The sequence below is a fragment of the Chroicocephalus ridibundus genome, chromosome 1 (assembly GCF_963924245.1).
Source record: "Chroicocephalus ridibundus chromosome 1, bChrRid1.1, whole genome shotgun sequence".
Taxonomy (NCBI): domain Eukaryota; kingdom Metazoa; phylum Chordata; class Aves; order Charadriiformes; family Laridae; genus Chroicocephalus; species Chroicocephalus ridibundus.
In genome coordinates this window covers 201,632,438-201,652,901 of record NC_086284.1, presented here as the reverse complement: position 1 = coordinate 201,652,901, position 20,464 = coordinate 201,632,438, and the positions used below count along the sequence as shown (strand labels likewise).

General features: G+C 39.2%; 1 protein-coding gene across 6 annotated transcripts in view; it reads left to right on the top strand.

Annotated features, from left to right (window-relative positions):
- Positions 1–20,464, top strand: part of TAFA5 (TAFA chemokine like family member 5) — a 444,786-nt gene that overhangs the window by 355,368 nt on the left and 68,954 nt on the right. For 4 of the 6 annotated variants that reach the window (XM_063323371.1, XM_063323370.1, XM_063323374.1 and 1 more), the window contains 2 exons: positions 12,040–12,167; positions 16,488–16,607. In XM_063323371.1, coding sequence (XP_063179441.1) covers positions 12,040–12,167; positions 16,488–16,514 — 155 coding nt within the window. In that variant the 3' untranslated portion in view covers positions 16,515–16,607. The remainder of the gene's footprint in view (positions 1–12,039; positions 12,168–16,487; positions 16,608–20,464) is intronic. The other 2 variants (XM_063323373.1, XM_063323372.1) reach the window with 1 other exon arrangement.

Here is a 20,464-nt window from a genome sequence, read left to right as displayed (position 1 = left end):
CATGAAGGAAATCTTAAAGGCTCAGGAGCAGGCTGTCCCCATGTGCTGAAAGATGAGCCTGTGGGATAGAAGATCATCCTGGCTGAACAGAGAGCTTTGTCTGGAACTCAGGGGGAAAAAAAGAGTTTATGACCTTTGGAAGAATGGGCAGGCAGCTCAGGAGTACTACAAGGAGGTCATGAAGTTATGCAGGGAGAAAATCAGAATGGCCAAAAGCCCAACTAGAACTTAATTTGGCTACTGCCGTAAAAGACAAAAATTTTTTTCTATAAATACATTAACAACAAAAAGAGGGTTAAAGAGACTCTCCATTCTTTATTAGATGTGGGGGGAAAAACAGTGACCAAGGATGAAGAAAAGTCTGAGATATTTAAAAACTTCTTTGCCTCAGTCTTTAATAGTAAGAGCAGTTGCAGTCTGGGTACCCAGCCCCCTGAGCTGGAAGACAGGGACAGGGAGCAGAATGAAGCCCCATAATCCAAGGGGAAATGGTTAGTGACCTGCTACAGCACTTTGACACACACAGGTCTATGGGGCTTGATGGGACCCACCCAAGGGTAGTGAGGGAGCTGGTGGAAGTGCTCACCAAGCCACTTTCCACCATTTGTCAGCAGTCCTGGCTAAGTGGGGAGGTCCCAGTTGACTGGGGGTTAGCAAATATGATGCCCATCTACAAGACGGGCAGGAAGGAGAATCCTGGGAACTACAGGCCTGTCAGTCTGACCTCTGTGCTGGGGAAGGTTATGGAGCAGATCATCTTGAATTCTATCATGCACTGTACAGCACAACCAGGTGATCAGGCACAGTCAGCATGAGTATATCAAAGGCAGTAAGTTTGCAGACACCACCAATCTGGGCAGGACTGTTGATCTGCTGGACAGTAGGGTGGCTCTATAGAGGGATCTGGACAGCCTATCTCAATGAGCCGAGGCCAATCGTGCGAGATTCGACAAGTCCAAGTGCTGGGTCCTGCACTTGGGTCACAACAACCCCATGCAGTGTTACAAGCTTGGGGAAGAGTGGCTGGAGACCTGCCCAGTGGAAAAGGCCCTGGGGGTGTTGATCAACTGCCTTCTCAATATGAGCCAGCAGTGTGCCCAGGTGGCCATGAAGGCTAATAATGTCCTGGCTTGTAATAGAAGTAGTGTGGCCAGCAGGACTAGGGAAGTGATTGTCCCCCTGTACTCGGCACTGGTGAGGCTGCATCTCGAATTCTGTGTTCAGTTTTGAGCCCCTCACTACAAGGAGGACATCGAGGTACTGGAGAGTGTTCAGAGAAGTGCAATGAAGCTGGTGAGGGGTCTGGAGAATAAGTCTTATGAGGAGCGGCTGAAGGAACAGGGGTTGTGAAAGGGAGACTCAGGGAAGATCTTATCGCTCTCTACAACTGCCTGAAAGGAGATTGTAGCAAGGTGGGGGTCAGTCTCTTCTCCCAAGTAACAGGCAATAGGACAAGAGGAAATGGCCCCAAGTTGTGCCAGGGGAGGTTTAGGATGGATATGAGGGAAAGTTTCTTCACTGAAAGTGTTATCCAGCATTGTAACAGGCTCCCCGGGGAAGTGGTTGAGTCACCATCCCTGGAGGTATTTAAAAGACATGTAGGTGTGGTGCTGAGGGACATGGTTTAGTGGTGGACTTGGCAGTACTAGGTTAACAGTTGGACTGGATGTTCTTAAGGGTCTTTTCCAACCTAAATGATTCTATGATTTTATAAAGCTGAAGATCAGATTAGATTAGTGTAGCTGGTTGTTTCTGTCCCTAAAATCTATGACTCATCATGTTTCTAGTAAAGGAGAGCAATACAAAAAAGTAGTTTTAACTCTCAATGACCTGTGCTGGTCAACTGCTTCGTGCATGGTGTCTGATTTTTAACAATGTGAGCACTTGCTGCAGAACCACAAGTGCTTATGGCACCTTATTTTCAGACTTCAAAGTTTAAAAAAGGAAGCCAGAGGGTATTGTCTGTGCTATTCCTGTGTCCTGTGACCAGCCAGCTGTACTGCTTTTGACATGGGACAGGACTCCTGCTGGCAAGTACAGTGGCCGCAGCGTATGAGCACATGCATTGCCTGCCCTGGAAAAGAAGCAGCATTAACCCCCTTCTGCACCCTATGACCAGTCCCTGTAGTCTGCTTTCACAAAAAGCATTTTGAAAATTTCAAATTATATTTTCTGATGATGAAGGAGACAGGGAGACTATGGGCCTTTAAAATACCTTCTGTGGCTGTTCATTGATTTGCTGGATGTGTTCCAATAAATGAAATGTTGCCTGTTAGGTGAAGAAAGACTGTTCCTTCTAAGGAGTGACTATTTCTGTTATAGAGCTCCTTCTGAACTGTACTGTATTTACTACATAAAACATGTGAAGAATTTTTATGAAGTAGAATCCGATGAATCTTTGAAAATCTATTCCTCTGTGCATTACATACACAAGATAAAAACATCCATGCATTAGCTGAGTTTTGGAGATGAATTGCATTATTTTCCTTTTTAAGATATCAATTTCCTGCTATTATGTGCAAATTATAAAAGTAAATTAAAAATAGAAATCTTATATAAGGCAGTAATTTGTAATTTTTTTTTTTAATTTATTTTTAACAAATATTAAGGTATATACAGAAAAGCTTTGGTAAGTTTTGAGACCAATAAGTGCCCAAATTAAGTACAAAAAGGAGGAAAAATGTTTCAGATCATATACCTTTTGGGTAAGGAACAGTAATATTTTATGTATATGAGAAAAGTTACATGAAAAAAATTCACATGGCTTCATCGTCAGTCAGAAATCATGTTCTGCGTAGCCATGATGTCAAACTGCTGTCTGACAAGATGTGAGACTGACTTTGCAGTCGAATTATAACACATACAGTGGTAACAGGGTGTCCCATGGACAGCATACCAGTTCAGTGCATGTTATATAAACTAACATCTTCGCTGTATTTAAACACATTTGTTCCTCTGTTGGTCAAACACTGGGTAATGAAAGCAGAAGTCATGAGAAAAGGCCAGTTTCCAAGCTATCTAAAGGTCAACATTGCAGTTCACTATGGCAAGTTTCCTGGGTCGCTGACAAAGTGATATTTATGAGCACAAGTTTCAAAAGAATCACAAGTGGTTACATTAATTGTATTCCACTGTGAAAGGTGATACCATATAATTGCTTTCTTCTCTTTGTTTTCGCATTTCTCACTTATTATTTTTTTTCTTGATTTTCATTCACATAGCGTTCATTTGTGTTAAAATCCCCAGCATAACCATAGCCATTTTTACTATTTAATCAAAACAAAAAGTCACAGACTTACCCCAAAGAGCATAGAGCTTACTGTAAACCAGCATCTAGTCATGTGGAACAGGAGGATATCACAGAGGGTACGGGATAAGTACAGACTCGTTGCTGAGTTTCCTTTTCTAATACTTTTAATTGTTCTCATAGCAGCAGCTGTTCCTCTCCTGTGCTAGTTATCGAGCTCATTTCAACTCAATTTGCTTGCATGTTCTGTTCTCACATACGTGACAAAAGGAGGGCAAAGTTTCCTGTTGCTGTGGTTGTTGACAAAGGAAGCCCATTGTACTTGAGAACAGCTGAATTATTATCTCTTTCAGTGCACAATGAAGTGTTACCACCATGTCACAGCAGCAGTGTACGTGCTGACATTGGACTTGGAAAGTACCAAAAGCAGTGAGGGCCAGAGCAGAACCACTCAGCTAAATGCTTGTCCTTTGAATGCACATGCAGAACATTAACTAAAATTCCTGGAAATAGCTTTATAAAGAATAAAGACTTACAGATTTCGGTTCTCATGCGCATGGAGTCTCACATTCTGATTCTCACTGCTATGTCCATGCAAAAGCAGTTGTCAGATGAAGAACCCTCCCCTCCCCTCCCCTTCCCGTCCCTCCCCTTCCCCTTCCCCTTCCCCTTCCCCTTCCCCTTCCCCTTCCCCTTCCCCTTCCCCTTCCCCTTCCCCTTCCAATGTGTTTTCAGACACTTGTAAGGTTGATTTATAACCTTTCTGCCACCCTTCCTGCGCTCCCTTTTACTACCAGCCTCATAATCTTTTATTCCCAGCTTCTTTCTGTGGCACTAATCACTCTCTACCATGTAACCTAGAGCATATTTTATTCCTACTGTAGCTTCCTCCTTTAAATTCCTGCTTTGCTGTCTGCTCAGTGGTTACCTTGGTATATTCACATGCTTCATAGCTAGGAGACCTTGGGGTCCTTCTCCCTCTTCCACAGCTGCCCAGCCTTCCCTGCGTAACATAGGGATGGTCATGATTATCTGCCCAGTTCTTTCATGTTCTTTTAACCACAGTAAATCTGGTCTTCCACTGCAGTACTCTGCTCATATCAGGAGAACTGAAATCGGTGTACTTAAGAGAAAAAAAAAACAAACCACTAAATAGTTTTGGTCTTTAGCCTTCGCTTACCCACATTGTCCTACTGACTCCACTGAACAAGTTGTGCAATTTTTTGACCTTACCCATCTGCTTCAGTAGTTACTACTACATAGCTGAGCTTTGTCCTCTTTTTCCTTCCTTCTTTCCTTCCTTGACTTATTCTTGATTTTCTTTTTTCCATTATCTGTTTTGTTACTTTCCATTATATCCCTCCCTTGTCTCTATCCTTTACAGTTGACTTCAGATTCTCTTCTTTGGGTCTGAAATTGCTGTCCCTCTCCAGTTAAATTTGCTGTTCTCAGTGTGCTGGCAGCGAAGTGAAATGTGATGAAAACCTGATCTCTGAAGGCTTCTTTGCTGGCATATCACACATCAGATTTTTAGTAATTTTTACTTTGCTTCCAGCACACTAATTGAATACAGCAGAGCAGAACAGCGGGGGACAGAAACGGAAGACACTGAGTCCTAACAAAGGCTTTCTCTAGGGGTAGGTGTTCAATTAGCATCTCTTATTAGACGGCAAACGCTAACTACCCACAGACAATGAAGCACTAGATCATTCACAGATTGAAAACCAGTGAATGTGTACATCTGTGAATATTCAGGCAAGAGCTGAAATCCCGGGCAAAGTTGTGGGCCAGGTTGCCTATTTAAAGCATTGGCATTTACTATGTAGTTAGAAACCACCAATGTAGAAGAGGCTGGGAGCACATGTATTGTTCCTAAATAAAATTCCACATGTAAATTTTGTCTGTATTTATTATTTATTGTGATTGTCAGGATGCTGCTTGTGACCCGGTGAGATTTGGTAAATAACAGATGTGGGTTTTTTTCTGTTTCTGTTAGATTGCTCTACAAGAAGTAGAAAAATATGTGTTATATTTGCTGTATTACTTTTCCATGTAAGCAATTGCAGTAATTGCCAGTGAAAGGCGAAGGGATTGAGAACAAATGGGGAGACATATTACAATCTCAAATAAGAGCAATTATAAATAGAAGAAAACTGGCCCTTGAAAATTAACATGGAAACACTGTGAAGCTGATTTGTAGGACACTTTCCATTTTAGGATAATGCTTCGTCATATAAATATTGAACATCTGGATGTAGACGAAGCTAAGATACCTTACTAGATCACTAAATCACATAGATTAAGGTTTTCAAAGAACTGAAAAGAGAGAGGTCAGGTAAACACATGCTTCTTTCTAAACTACAAAAGGATCAAATATCTTGTGATCCTTTACTCTCATATGCATATTTTCATTGTTTATTTATTTATTTGTTGTTTGGGACATCATAACGAGGAAAATCTGCTATTTTGAGACACAAACAGGAAAGAAGATAGGAGCTGTTGAATTTCATGAGTGCTCCTACAATCTGGATTCCACTTCAGCTTTTGCTTGCATAATTGTGGTGGTGTTTTTTTTTCATTTGTTTGGGGTGTTTTTATCCTTTATCTTGTGTTCTGGGGATTTATTATGTATTAATAATCATTTCTGATTGTGTAATACCTTTGGACTTTCTCCCTCCTAAGCTGTCAGTATATATTTATTTTACAGACTCTTGTAAAGATTCAGCAACACATTAGGTACCGTCTTAAAATTAAAGATGCCTGGATGCCTCGCTAAATGCGGTAGTTTGAAAGTTAAACTTATGCCATTGTGGTTTACTAAGTAAATTCCTATATTCACACAGCGTAACGCAGCAACATCTTATGCCACAGCTGAATTCCTAGGGACCATTCATGTAACTGGCAGGAGCACCCCTTAGGCAGTCCTAGCTTGGGATGATAGGCATGACTGCATAAATTGGAGATCACCTCCTGTATATCATGGTGCTCCTCCCAAATATACGTTGTGCGTGGTGCCATCTGCACTGTTTATGGTAAACCAAGGCTTTCGTTCTTTTTCAGGGAACAGGTCAATATTGAAGGTCTCTTCTCAACTCTGGGGTTGCAATAAGATTTCTCCCTTACTGGAACTATGATTGGGGTGAGCTGCAGGAAAAGCCTCTGCCCCGTCATTCAGTCTTTTACTCTTCATCTAGTTACCTGCTCTCAATTTGTAGCCTCTCTGTAGCTCGCGGGAGATCACTTTTTTCTGTGCATTTCTCAACTTCAGCTCAAGTATCCCTCCCAATCTTGACAGCAAGAGCTAAATGATAAAATGGGCGTCTAGACATTGCGATATTGCTGTTCGTACTTTGGTCTAGATGCCCTATAAATAATTGAGACGAGCTAACTCTTTGTGAATTAGCACTGCTTCCAATTTTTTAAGTGGAGCAGAATGACTGCTGTAAAAGGTATCCAAGGTTTGCAATGTTTCCTTGTTGTATAGTAAAATAGATTAACGTTTGGGGCTTATACACTATTACAGTCAAATTGCTGCTCTAAAGACGGTTCATGATTGCAGTGTCTTATTACAGTACTGTGATTCCGTTTGTGTTTCTGCTGGCCTCTTTCCTGCTGCTGCAATTTAACTGATGTATGTTTTTAAAAGCCTATTACTTTGCATATTTTTTATTGTTGTTGTTTAATTTCTTATATATATGTATTAAAGGACACTCTCTTTCTGAAGGAAAATGGGACAAAGGTCTCCAGGCTAGCAACCACTAAGTATTCAGAGGGTTTGTTTCCAGCTCTGCAACAAGTTTCTTGCGTGTCCTTGGTCAAGTTGATTAACCTCTGTACAAAATGGGGACAATGACCAGCATTTACCAGTCATAGGTAAAACTAGCTAAACATAAGTTCTGCAAAGTGTTTTGGGATCTCTGATGGGTAGATAGTATATATGTACTGAATCAGGGAAAGGAGAGAAATGGTTGGAGCAAAAGGCTACAGCTGAAAAAAATGGAAGAAGGGAAAAGGAAAAATATGAGATAAAGAGAACAGAGAGGTTGGGAGAGGAGTGGGATGATGGAACCAGCTGGGATCAGTTGGAGGTGATTAATAATAAAAGATGTAGGTCCTGTTTAGAGTTAACAGGGCAAGAGAGGAACACTAGGGTAAATGTATCTAGCTGCACCTAAACTGATGAACCCACAGGCATTTCTGAACTTTGGGAATCGGCTACGCTGATCAGCTTTCTTCAAAGTTCACAACAGTGAAATAATGTAAGAAAATGAAAAAGGAAATAATTTCTCCACTGCATACTTTACATTTTGCATTAAGTGCTACAAGTTTTCATTGAAAAAAAATAACATGAAGCAGAACATCATTCTATGAGAAGTACAGGTGAGCTAAGCTCTCATTTAAGAAGCATGTTTCAAAATGGTATACTCTGCTTGGGCTTAGGAAAAATTTTCCCCACTCCCAGCTACAAAGAATCTTCCACTCACTACTTCAGGCATCTGGAACTGACTGAGAAACATCAACTAAGACATCTCTTTTTTACTTTATTTAGGTACTTGTACCATGGTTTTCATTATGATTTGTAAATATTCATTTCACACACCACCTTTTCTGCATGGGATTATGATGTAACCTGAAAACCTGAGTCTCCGCATCCAAATCAGTATTCTTATTGGATGAAAAAAAACCACATATTTTTTACTTTTATTTCAAAGTTTAGTTTCTAACATTAAAAAAAAAAAATGAGAAAATGACCTGTAACAATCTGAGTGTTTTAATATAACATATTTTAGATGGCTGCATTTACTCTGCTGAACAAGATTTATCTCACTTTTTTGCTATCATAAAAAGTTCAGGATTTTCAGTTATGAGATTGACTAGAGATGCAGCAATTGATAACTGCCTGAACGGAGAGTGAATGTGTGAAAAGGAAGTATAGAAAATAAAGCTGATTTTCTATAGGAAAGTATATATATGATGTTAAACCAGGTGAGAAGCTTAGTGACAAAACGTGTCTAGTTGCAGTACTTAGCAGAAAATAACCTGGGGTGTTCTGTCTCAAATTGGAAAATACTGATCATGAATAGAGACTTGTATTTATTTATTTTTACTAATAACTGGAAATCCATTGCAAATTGCTCTATCTTACCAAACCGTGGAGAACACTGTGGTGTGTAGCTTGGCGTCGTGTTGATATAACCTCTGCCAGCCTGCAACACCTCAGAACTGTTTGTATGAAAAACCCTTGGATAAAGCCCATTTGTTCTCCAGTTCAGATGGTATTACCCGGCAAAGCAATTCTACCATGGGCTGAGCACCGTCACTTCCTATTAGCTTCAGTTTAAGTGAAGGGGCACAGCCCTTCTGAGGAGATGCAAAGTCGTGTCAGCTCAGATTCTTAAGATGAAATTCAGTTCTTTGCAGAAGGTCTGCACAAAGCCTATGTATCATTTAAGTGCCACTTAATTCTTTATAATGGAGCTTGGAGTGGATTTGAAGAATCCGATAGGCTTTTTGCTGTCTTGTCTGCAGAGGGCTGAGTTTCACCCCTGGTGAATATAGCAGTAAAAAGGCAACTACACTGCCTCAGGAAATACATTGTATTCCTTTGCTTTGACTAGTCTAACTCAGTTTCAATTACTGATAGAAATTCTTGATACTATGCTGATAAAATCGTTGTGTACTTTGCTCTTATACTATGTATTTAGCTTCACTGTGATACTCTGCTGTAATGGGAAACTGAAAAGTGAAAATGCAAAAATAGATGTGACCCCACAGGCACGAATACGGCCTCCCGTTTGCGACTGTGGCTGCATGTGTTTAACAGGACAGCGTGTCTGTATACGCTTCACCTGATATCTGTGCAAGGGCAAGGGCGCCCACCTGGCCAGCTTTTGGCACACAGGGATGCCCTGGAGATGGATCCGCCTCTTCTGCCCGGGGGGTGCGGGGGCATCCCCACGGCCCGGAGGGGATGGGAGAGCGGGGTGCGCCTCTGGCTGTGTGTGATAGAAGTGTTTGGGGTTAGTTCTGAGTGGGTGTTGAGGAATTCCCAAGTGTTTACAAACATTTCTTGTGTAGTACAATGGTTTACTTTTCTGTATTACTGGTATTGATCCTGCACTGCTGCTGGTTGTGTGTCATTAATTAATAAACCATTGTGATGCTGATTTGCTTTAAACCATGTGAGCTGAGTAGCTTTTCCCCCAAAAGAAGTTGGTTGTGAATCTCAAGGTCTAAATGCATGAGCTAGTCTATACACTTAACACAGAAATGTTTTAGACTTTATGTTCTGTAAAATACCCTTGGTGTGTTCTAAATTTGTGTGGATACAGCCAATACCCAGAGCAAGGACTCCATATACTTGTGATATTACCGATAGCTGCATTCTGAGATAGCAACCAAGCAAACACTAACAGTAATTCACAGAGGAGAGAAATATTTTTTTTAAAGAATATTTCAAATTATGTTTCCAGGAAAACCTCCCACCTGAGAGAGTAAAGGCAATCTAGTACGTATTTCTGAGTTTAACTGACTATTCAGGCTTTCAGCGATCCTTCATATTGTTGAAACATTGATAGAAATAGCCATTTCCATATGTGAATTGCAAAATATATCCATGCAAATGGGTGAGGTTTGGTGTTAACATTTTACTGAGCTTTTTCTGTAAAGCCTGCAACTGGAGGCATGCCTTCACTCAGAAAGGATGGGGCTATTATCTGTTACATAGGAGATGTTAGCCTCGAAAACTGATATTATCCAGTTCTCAGTAGAGCAGTACCTATGGACCCCAAGCACAATCCAGATTTCTGTATATTATGTGCTATAAAAACTTAGTGGATTTGCTTCAAAAAATTGTAGTTATGAAAATTGTTTAGGAATCATTCCTCAAGCAATATATATATTGCCTAATGAACAGTGCAAATTCCTATGTAGACCTTTGGGAGCTAGAATGTTTTTTATAATGAAAATCTTAATATGAATTTCAGATTGAGCTTCCACTGAAAGAAATCAGTGTTCATTATATTGCTAGAGCTTACCAACAATTGTACCGGGACTGAGGACACAAGTTGTTTTGTGTCAAAATATTGGAAAGGATTTTATTAAAAGACTTTAAATTACACTTCTATTTCTTGCCATGATGCAGTGGCACTGGGAATCGTACTCTTAAGTGGTCTCAGACAGAGGAAGTCAGGGGGGTAGGGAAACTGAATCACACGTTCAGGTGAGCATAAACCACTGCAACTGCCACTGGGTGTAGATTTCTGCTTTTAAGCTCCTTGGACCCAAAATTAATTTGGAGCATCATAAGCTTCTCGCACGCTTATCTTGCTAAGTATTTCTCCTGTAGTTCTCGTTTTGTTGGGCCCATGACTGTGTGGAGGTATATTGCACGAATTGGTGTCAAACATCAACAGAGAGGAAGACATGATCTGTGTCCCTGTATGTGGAACTTGTTCTGCCCTTGAATCCTAGGACACTTACATACAAATGGAGGTGATGAAGCTTTCTTATAGTCTATCCCAGGATTGCTGAGATGACCTCTGAAGGAACTGAGGACCATTTTCTGTGGACTGCGAGACTTACAGTTTGAGCAAAAGATAGAATGTTTGGGGGCCTTACCTTGTTTAGGATGAGTATATGGCACCACGCAAGTGAGTGCATCTCTGTATATGTATTTTATAAAAAGTATAGCAAACTAACACTCCAGCCTACAATTTTGCCTACAGGGGGAGAGTGAAAGAATAAAGAAATATTAGATATTAGTCATATTGCTTAATACTCTATGAGAAGGAACCCAGATACTACAGAGGTGAACTCCAAAGAAGTGCTATTATAATCCAGAAACAAGTCTACAGGAATTAAAGCCCCTTTTCTCCCTGCCTTGGAGAAAAATTTCTCCTTACAGCTCCTCTGCGTCTACTTCAATGCAGTCAGAGCTCTGTTGTTCCAAGACTCCTTGCTGTGCGTGGCCTTGAGGAAATTTTGCAGAACCAGCTTACCAGAGATGCAAGCATTAAGAGGAGGCACGTGCACGCATGCGCACACGCACATGCATACGCACTACGCGCATGCACGCACGCACACACACCACCTTTCAGACAGTTAGGGACCTTCCTCACTAGGCTTCCTTTCCCTTGTAGCAATAAGGTAATAGGGTGTTTGTTCTAATCTTCCCTCTTATTCTTAACACCTGCCCTTCTTATGTTCCTGGTTCCTGCCCTAACTATGCCCCTACCATTGCAAGTATCACAGAGTTTCACAATTGCTGTGATTATGTTGACCCCTCTACTGTTTATTATAGCTTTTCCTCTCTCCACTGTGTGTCTCGTCTATTTACACTGTAAGCACTTCAGGATAAGAAGGTATAAACCTGCTCAGGTTTATAGAGTCTAACACAATGGATCCCAGTCATAGGTCACTTTTAGGCTACCATAATGATTAGTTAGGATAGTAGGTCTTTGGTTGTTAGCCCCCCAACAATATTTACTTGACTGTAAGGAGCACGGGATTAGAAAATTAACTAACGTTTATGTTCTTTCGATTTATAACAGAGCTGTCTTTTGTTTTATTGTTGGTTTTTGAGTTCTATTTTTATTATGGAATTTGTTGGCACAGCAGGTGTTGTAAATAATTTTGTAAATTGCCTAGGGCTGTCTACATCATAACCTATGGCTGCATTATCGGATGATGAAAATAGACAACTCAAATGAGAAAGTGTTTAGAGATAAGTGAAATGTGAATTCTCCTGCCAATTGTTTTGGTTGTTTGTTTTTTTCTTTTCTGTTCCATAGCACGAATTATCAAAACAAAACAGTGGTGTGAAATGCTTCCATGTTTAGAAGGAGAAGGCTGTGATTTGCTAATCAATAAATCAGGCTGGACCTGTACACAACCGGGAGGACGGATAAAGACAACCACGGTAGGTCACTTCTCTGTTTTATATTTCTTCAGTTTCTCTTTCACTTTAGTTTATTGAAAAGCAAAGGGTGAGGTTTCTAATTGTTTTCCATCACAGATATGTAAAATCTGTTGCCTTATAATTAAGCTATGTGCCCAAGTGTTCTTACTGAAATACAGAGCAATGTTATTACAAAGACAAGAAAAATGTGTAATTCCCACAGTTACCAAGAGTGGAAATTATATCAAGGTCTTCTGAAAAGGCACCAGTGGTTTAACTAACACTTGTATTCAGCCTGAAGACAGTATCTGATTGCTTCGCTGTACAAGAATTTTCTTATGCTGAGGAAGTGTAGGGTATAAAACTGAACACATGGTCTAACAGGGTGAAAATAAAGCTTTCATTGGGAATTGGGAGAAAATATTTTTGCTATTCCCATTGTACTGGAAAAGCAAGATGCACAGATAGATCTTTAGTTTTCAGTGAGATACTCAGTGAGACCTATATAAAACATACTAAAAGATCCCTTCCTTCAGCTTCCTTTTCATCCTGGTTTGTTGATAAAACCCTCAACTCTGATTTGGTCTCTTAAGGCATGTGCTTGTAGTGAAGCTGAGAGTTTATTCCACAGTAATAGTTTCTAGGGTCTGTAATGTATCAAACAGATTTCTAAAAAATGTTCTCAAATCCCAATAATTCTCTGAGTTCAAAAATGGAAAAAATCTGAAGAGATATAATAAAGCAATATTCTGATAGCTTGCTAGACCTCTTGAAATGATTTCCCCCCCCATCGTCTTTTTTTTAGATTTACATGGAGCTTGAGTGTAATTTAAGTAAGTGCAATTTCAAGAATATTTAGTCTTAAAAGTACTTATCAGTGAGGACTAAATTAGGGCCCATCATCCCTTGCACAATTTCTCTGTCTGAGCAGGAGACAGACACCAGTACAAAACCTTTTATTGCTTTAGAATGACTACATTTTGGAAAATGTTGGGGTTTTTTTTGCTTTTAAAAAAAGAAGGGAGATTTGATAGGGCTTTATGAGATACTTACAAAACAAACTTTATGAATTGTGATCACTGTTTTGATGCTCCTGTATTTACCAGACATAATATTCATTATGGACAGGGCTATAAAAGTTAACTCACTGTCTGAGGTCTTACTTAAATATTGTTTGCCTTCAGGTCTTTTGCATTGAAGTTATGTGTGAGTGACATAAAAAAACAAAGGAAGGAAATAAGTTTTTGAAACATTAATGCCAACTTCCAAGGGCAGGGAGACCTAATACAGTAGCTTTGTCATACTTGAAATATTATCTTAAATCTCGTTGATTCAGGCGTGTTTTCTGTACCAGAGGTAAACAGAAAACCCCTGGACTGTGACACATTGCCAGCTGTCATTATAGTTCTTTATTTGATGTTTTATGCTAATGGCATGACTGAGTAATGCAAAGTAAGCAGAGGATCTATCCTTCGGTATCTATCTTTAATGAAGTTTTTCAGATATCCTTTCAGATTAAACACCAGAAGCCTGATTCTGAACTCGTACTTGTCTATAGAGCTCTTTAATGCTACTGACATGAATGGAATGACTCATGATTTTGATTAACATAAATGAAATCATAATCATTCCCCATCAGGAAAATTAAGGCCGTGGCAAGTGTAATATTATAAAACAGTCTCTCCCCCGCACGAAGACGTCATTGTCATTGGTGAGGAGAGATCTGCCAGAGCGCCAACTGTAGAACAGCTCTAAGCGTAAGTCCTCATCTAACATCAAGCAGTCCAACAGTTGGTATCACACATGCAGACACACAACAAACACACAGTACTTTTCAGTCAAGCCAGACTAGCAATTCAGAATACTTAAAGAAGCACTGAATCCAGAAGGGGAAGGGGGAAAAAGGAAACAAAACCAACAACAACAAAGAAAAAAATGCCCAAGAACTCCCAATCTATAATACCCTATTACTAAAATAAGAAGGAGAAAAAAATGTATTCATTTGTTCTTTAGCCACTTGGTTGAAGGGTAGGCTTTGGGCAATGGTAATAGGTTTGGGAACTATGTCATAGGATGACCCTATGAAGTACATGACTGTGATTAAATGAAAAGAAATCTTCTAACAGAAACATCAAGAGACATTATTTACTGTAGCTGTACTCTTAGGTCAACAGCTGCTGATGAAGTCAATTTCTGTTTCTGTTCCTAATCAACACATCTGAGCTGCCAGGCCCACCATGGCATCTAAGTGTAACAGGAAGGATTTCTGGGAAGGGCCAGAAAAATGTCCACCAATTAGTATGGGAAAATAAATGTCCATACGTATTGAATTAATTATTATACACTAAACGTCTGTTGTTAAGTAGAAAGAATTCTTGACCACGTCTTCAGCAACAGCCAGATTAGGTCCTTAATTTGTTAACTATCAATTTTGTTAACACACATTTGTTAATCTAATATTTGCAGGCCTTTTCTGCTCATGTTAGTTTGTATCTGGAAGATACTTGGCAGTAGGTCTTCCATTATCATAGCAGTGGTAGATCATATAGCAGAGATACCACTGTTTGGTAGATGCTGAGACAATAATTTCCCCCCATACTAAAGCCAGCACAGTATTGAACTCTGATGGACTGAGACCAGCTGTTGTGATAATGCCAGCTTTGGCGTGGATTCCAGGAGGATGTGTAGAAGTGTCACTTTCTAAGTACTGGGTTTAAGTAGCACGTGGAAAGGTAGAACTAGTGGAAATCTTATGTGGGACCTTTTTATGCGAGGATATACTCTAGGACTCACAGTTAAATACGTTTATAACAAATAAAGGAAGAAATGGGATTTGTTTTCTGTAGATGAGTTTAACATTTACTGTTTATTCTATGAAAATACCAAGCAAACAGCAAATGGAAATACCCACTACTCCAAAGCAAAAGTGCAATTTCTGTAAATTGTTTGGAAAGCGCTGCTGCTACTTTATGCATTGTGTCAAAATTGTTTAGACTTTCTATGGAGAGCCAGATTTTTTCACTGCCTGGCACTTTTTGTGATCACCTCTGGAAATAATGCAACCAAATCGGAATTCTCTCCTCACATGGGCAGCAGTGTTTTATATCCATTTTGTGCTCCCTTTGCACAGCTATAAATGACAACACAAGGTGCAAGGCAAAGGAAAATCAGACTCAAAGTATACTCTAAATGGATCTGGATGTCACTTCTGCCCTGTCATCCTTTCTACAAGGTGTGAATGAACCAAAGATTTTTTCATCTGCTAAGAGGCTTTTAGAATCGAGGACTGACCGGGCTAACTGCCAATCTATGTATTAAGCAGCTGACTGTCAATACAAGGAAACAATATGGCAACTTGTAAAAGTAGATAGCAAGAGAATACTACACCATTGTTAGCACTTTCGACATACTAAGTACTTCCATATAACAAATGTCCTTACAGTCACTTTAAAATCACCTGCCTTAAAAATTTCTTCTCCTTTTGCTATTCTCATTACTCTTTAAATTCTTTAAAAAAAAATATGTCGCTATATGACTTTTTAAAATAATCTGTAGTTTTGATAGTGCCAGAAGATATACCTTCTTTTCTTAACATATTGCTGAAGGGCCTGTCCATTTTATATTTCGTGTATAAAACTTGCCAGCGTGTAGATGAGAAGATACACAATGTATTGGATTTACAAGGGAGATTAATTTTAGCACCAAAGTGTATATATGTTGTCAATGATCCATCACTACCTAATTGTTACTTAATTAATTCCTTCTTCTACATGATGTGATTTCAATGCATGGAGCTTAACAGAACATTCATGCGCCAGTTCCTCGGTAGCTAACCTTTTAAAACCTTCGCGATTTTACTGCTAAATTAGCTGAAGTGGGAAATTAAGGAGTATGAAGAAGCTAAGAGAGAGCTCACAGTGGATAAAAGGTGTAATTACTCTGACATGGAGCTCAGTGCTTAGCTAGTAAAATTTACTAAGGATCTAGCTTCACCAGGGGACGTGACTTTCTTAATAGAGTTTACTTACACACAGAGCAACTTGGCATTCCTCACCATTAATATAAATGACATGCTGGCTGGGTTGGAAAGGCAATTTGTTCCTTACCCTGAAAAATACAATAGCTGTTTGTATTGGCTGCAATTTAAATCAAGATTTTTCTGCAGACCTTCATCATACACATATGTATGATAAAGGTAACTCAGATAAAAAGTACGGGTTTGCTTTTCATCACTGACTTACGAGCAATGTGTTCTCATTCATACCATTACATTCAAAGTAAAAAGAAATATATATATATGTTACATATTTGTAACATACTTGAGAATTTACTTTTTTTTAGACTGAAGACCAGCTGGAAATGTCCTGAGGCCATGGTCTAGTGGTCTGAGCTTGGGACTGGGAGCCAGAAACTCCTGAGCTCTAATCCCGGCTCTGACAGTGACTCCCTCTGTGGCCTTGGGTAAGTCACTGAACCTCTCTGCCTCAGTTTCCCCAGCAGTAAAAATAAGATTAACAATCCTTAGCTACCTACCAGAGTGAATTTGGGAGTCCTGAGTTAATATTTTAAGAGGTTTAGAAATTCAGAGTAACTTAAAAATAAAAATACTGGTTTTTATAAATGTCCTTATTGGTGATATATATGTTGTTGTTAGATATTCACATAACCCTGGCATTCCTGTACTTAGCCTCACCTACATTCCAGCTCTTAGTGTTTCTAAATGTGCATTTCATACTTCCACAGGTCAGCTGATTTTGTTTGGTTAAGCTATTTTTGGAAGTCTTTTGACATTCCACCAGTTCTAGCTCTGTGTCATTCCAGGGCACAATACCCACCAAAATAAGCTTTCAGGCAGCACCAGATTAGAGCAGTGGAATGATACTGGCATGCATGCCATGCCAAATTAAGTTTCCTCTTCCACTTTGTCAGAAGTGGTCAATTCATGAAACAGATACATAAATCCACTTGTCAGCAGTTCATCTACCAAGTTCCCTCACTGTCCTAACTGTAACGGGAACACTACATACGGACCAAATTTACAGAGGATATTTTTCAGGAGGCTGATGTATTCCCTTATCCCAGTCCAAAGGATAGCTTTTAGAAACAAGCAGGAATTTATGATCCTGAATTTTCTGTCATTCGTAGCCAAGACTGTTGGGGAATCAGAATCTTTGGCTATATTTAAGCTATGGGACCAGGAGTACATCCTTGCTTCAAGGTCCGTATACATGCACAACTGTGGGTCTCTTTTTCTGTGTGGCCTTCGCCTGCCACTGCCTTGTGAGAGATCTTAGCAGCAGCAGAAAGGGCTCTCACAAATACACTGATGTGGTGAAATAGATCATTAACTCAGCCCAATTCTCTTCTCATCCTCAGCCATGGTCACTCCGAATTTCTTGTTCTAGAAATCTGGTTTAAGAAAATCACTACCCTTATTGTCACTAAGACCCATATTATGTATTCTTAACTCCTGCTGTTAGAGCTTCATGAGCTCTGAGACCATTGCTTCATCAAGCATTACGCATCACGAAGTCCTCTAAAACTAGCTCCTCTCTCAGAGGGGTGGTCCTGAAATTGCTATTTGAATAAAGTTTTCTGAGACCGCTACCACATAATTTGAAGCTAGCCTGAAATACTTTTCATATGTTAAAATGTTTATATGTTCTACCTTTTATATTTATATACCAAGTTGAGGAATGGTAGAACATGAACACCTTCTGCAGAATATCATGATAGCATGACAGTCATGACATTTGTATATGTGACTGTACCTATGAACTGCTAGAACTAGGTTATTCATAGTTAACATCTCATTCTAATGTAACTGCATATCGACAGGACCAGTCCTAGTCATGGTCCAGTGCTTTAACTGAGCCTTCTAATATTTTTTTTATTAATTTTATATTCTTCCCCGTAGTACTATTGGTAATTACGAGAGAAAACACCAATTCTTGACGTGTCAGAGCCATGTGCTTCAGTGTACACTCTGTAGATTTGTACCCCAAGACTTAGGTTCAACCTGTTGTTTATTTCTGTGGCTTTCAAGAGGTTTTCGTACTCTGAAGAGAGTTCCCATTGCTCTGCTTGGTTAAAGAATTTATCATAATTTACAAATGGGTCATCACTGCAGTACTGGAACTAGATTCCTTTTTGTTAATTTTCAATCAAGTTAACATGTGAGCTGGATGTCTTAAGTTTCAGAGAGATTAAAAGTCATGTTTCTAATTCTTGTGCTGGAAAAGAATAGTAGCTCAAGACAAGCTTACAAGTAGAGTGGTGGGGTGGTCTGCATGGCCCCGTGTCTTACATCCTTCATGCACTGAGGAAGCTAAATAGAAATAAAATCTTCATGAAGCTGAAGAACATAAATAGAGTGGGGCCATGCTATTGCTTTGTAACATGCGAGTTCTCATCCATATTACTGCTGCTTCAACTAGTACAGTCTTTTCAAAGCTGTGCGCTCCTTTGTGGTACCAAGGTACAGAAACTCACCCATTCTATTCTCCATCACGCTTATCAAGGTGCACTTCTTTGTGGCACATAACTGATCTTCAAATCCTAAATCCAAAATGCTAGAAAAGGTTTTGTGATTTTTGTAGACTTCACATTGAAAGGAGCTGGCAGAACCTTAAAGAACCGCGTTAAAGAGATTAGGTGCCTTCCTCTGTCCTGAATGCTGAATACTGGTTCTACTGATGTTCAGTGATTCACGCTGCCTGAAAAGAGACCACAGATTACTCCAAGAGTAACTTGGAGTAAAATTTCTAAGTTGAAATCATGATTTGTTAACATCTCATGTAATTCCATGGGAGTAAATAAGAAAACATAGGTTTTGTTCTTCTCTTTCAGAACATATGTTTTTAGATTTTAACGGGGAATTATAATAGCCTCATATTTCTTTGTACTTTATAAAGTTACAGAAAATATGAATACCCATTTCTGCACAGGCTCTTTTAAAGATATTGCAATTCCCGTGAAAATAAATAAAGTCAATTTTCAGATAGATAAGATTTCTAGAGGTAACTTTCCTTTCAGGATTCCTTTTTCTTAACTCATATTCATATTGGGAAGTTGCTTCTAGCATTCAGTCCTGTCTTACTATGCTAAGTTAGGGACACGACAGATTTAGATTCAGTGAGGTAAAAATGTTTTACTCATTAATGCTTAGGAATTTATTTTTTTTTTGTGATATGGGTTAATCTATATTTAAAACCAGTTAGCTCACTGTAAAATGAGCTACATTCTGATCCATTTGAGGTGTGAACCGTAACTGTTTGATTTGCTTTGAGTGAGTAAACCAAAGCAGATTCCACCCCAGGCAATAATAATAAGTTTCGAATCATCTCTTTGCTGGTTTTGTGGGATAAAGTTTGTTTTCAGTAAAAAAAAGATCAACCAAAAGCTGCATGGATTGTTTTTATTTTTTTCTATGCTTTGAAACCAGGATTTGGAAACGTAAATAAAACCACATCTGTAACTTAGGGAGTTCATTGACTACTATGTCATAGTGTGAACCTACCCAGTAAATTGTGACATCTAAAAATGTTCCAGGGTATACAAAACTTTAAAAGCTGCATTTTAAGGAATGCCTAAATTATTAAGTTGGTCCCAATAAAAAAAAAAAACAACCCACAAAAAAAACCCCCAATCCAAACCAACAGTAATTTGAAATTCTTTCTAAATCCCATAATTTAGCAATACGTCAGTAAAAATTATAATTTTATATGGGGATAGGATTCTCATCAATCTCCTCAAAAAGAAAAAAAAAACACCCACAAACTTGACTTTCAAATGTGGAATGCCCAGGGCATAGACAATTGAGATGTATAATGGATGATTCAGGTCTCTGTGTGGGAAAATTGCAGGCCCATCAAAGAGTGGATGTGAAGAGGCTGATACTATATTTAATTACTATTGTTTAGCACCTTAGTCACCATTTACATTTATGTAGGCCTTTCCGAATACTGAAATAGCATTGCAACTGGTCTAAGAAACTAACATGTTAAGAATTAGTACATTATTAAACTGAGATTGACAAAAAGGAAACAAGAAGAGTTAAACCACATTCGTATTAGTAACGGTAAAGTTGGGTCTTTTTGTGTTTTGACGATTCTTAGCATAACAGATAAACTTTCTAATTGGGATTTCGTTTCCTCAATTTATCCTTTTAGTGCATTCAGATACTTAAGGGTATTGAAAACATCTTGCATAGGGTCACCTTGCATAGGGCCATGCATAAATAACATGGAATCTATAGAGCCGGGCCACTGTGGGGTGGCAGCTGGAAGCCGTGCAGGAGATGCTAGTTCACTAACTGC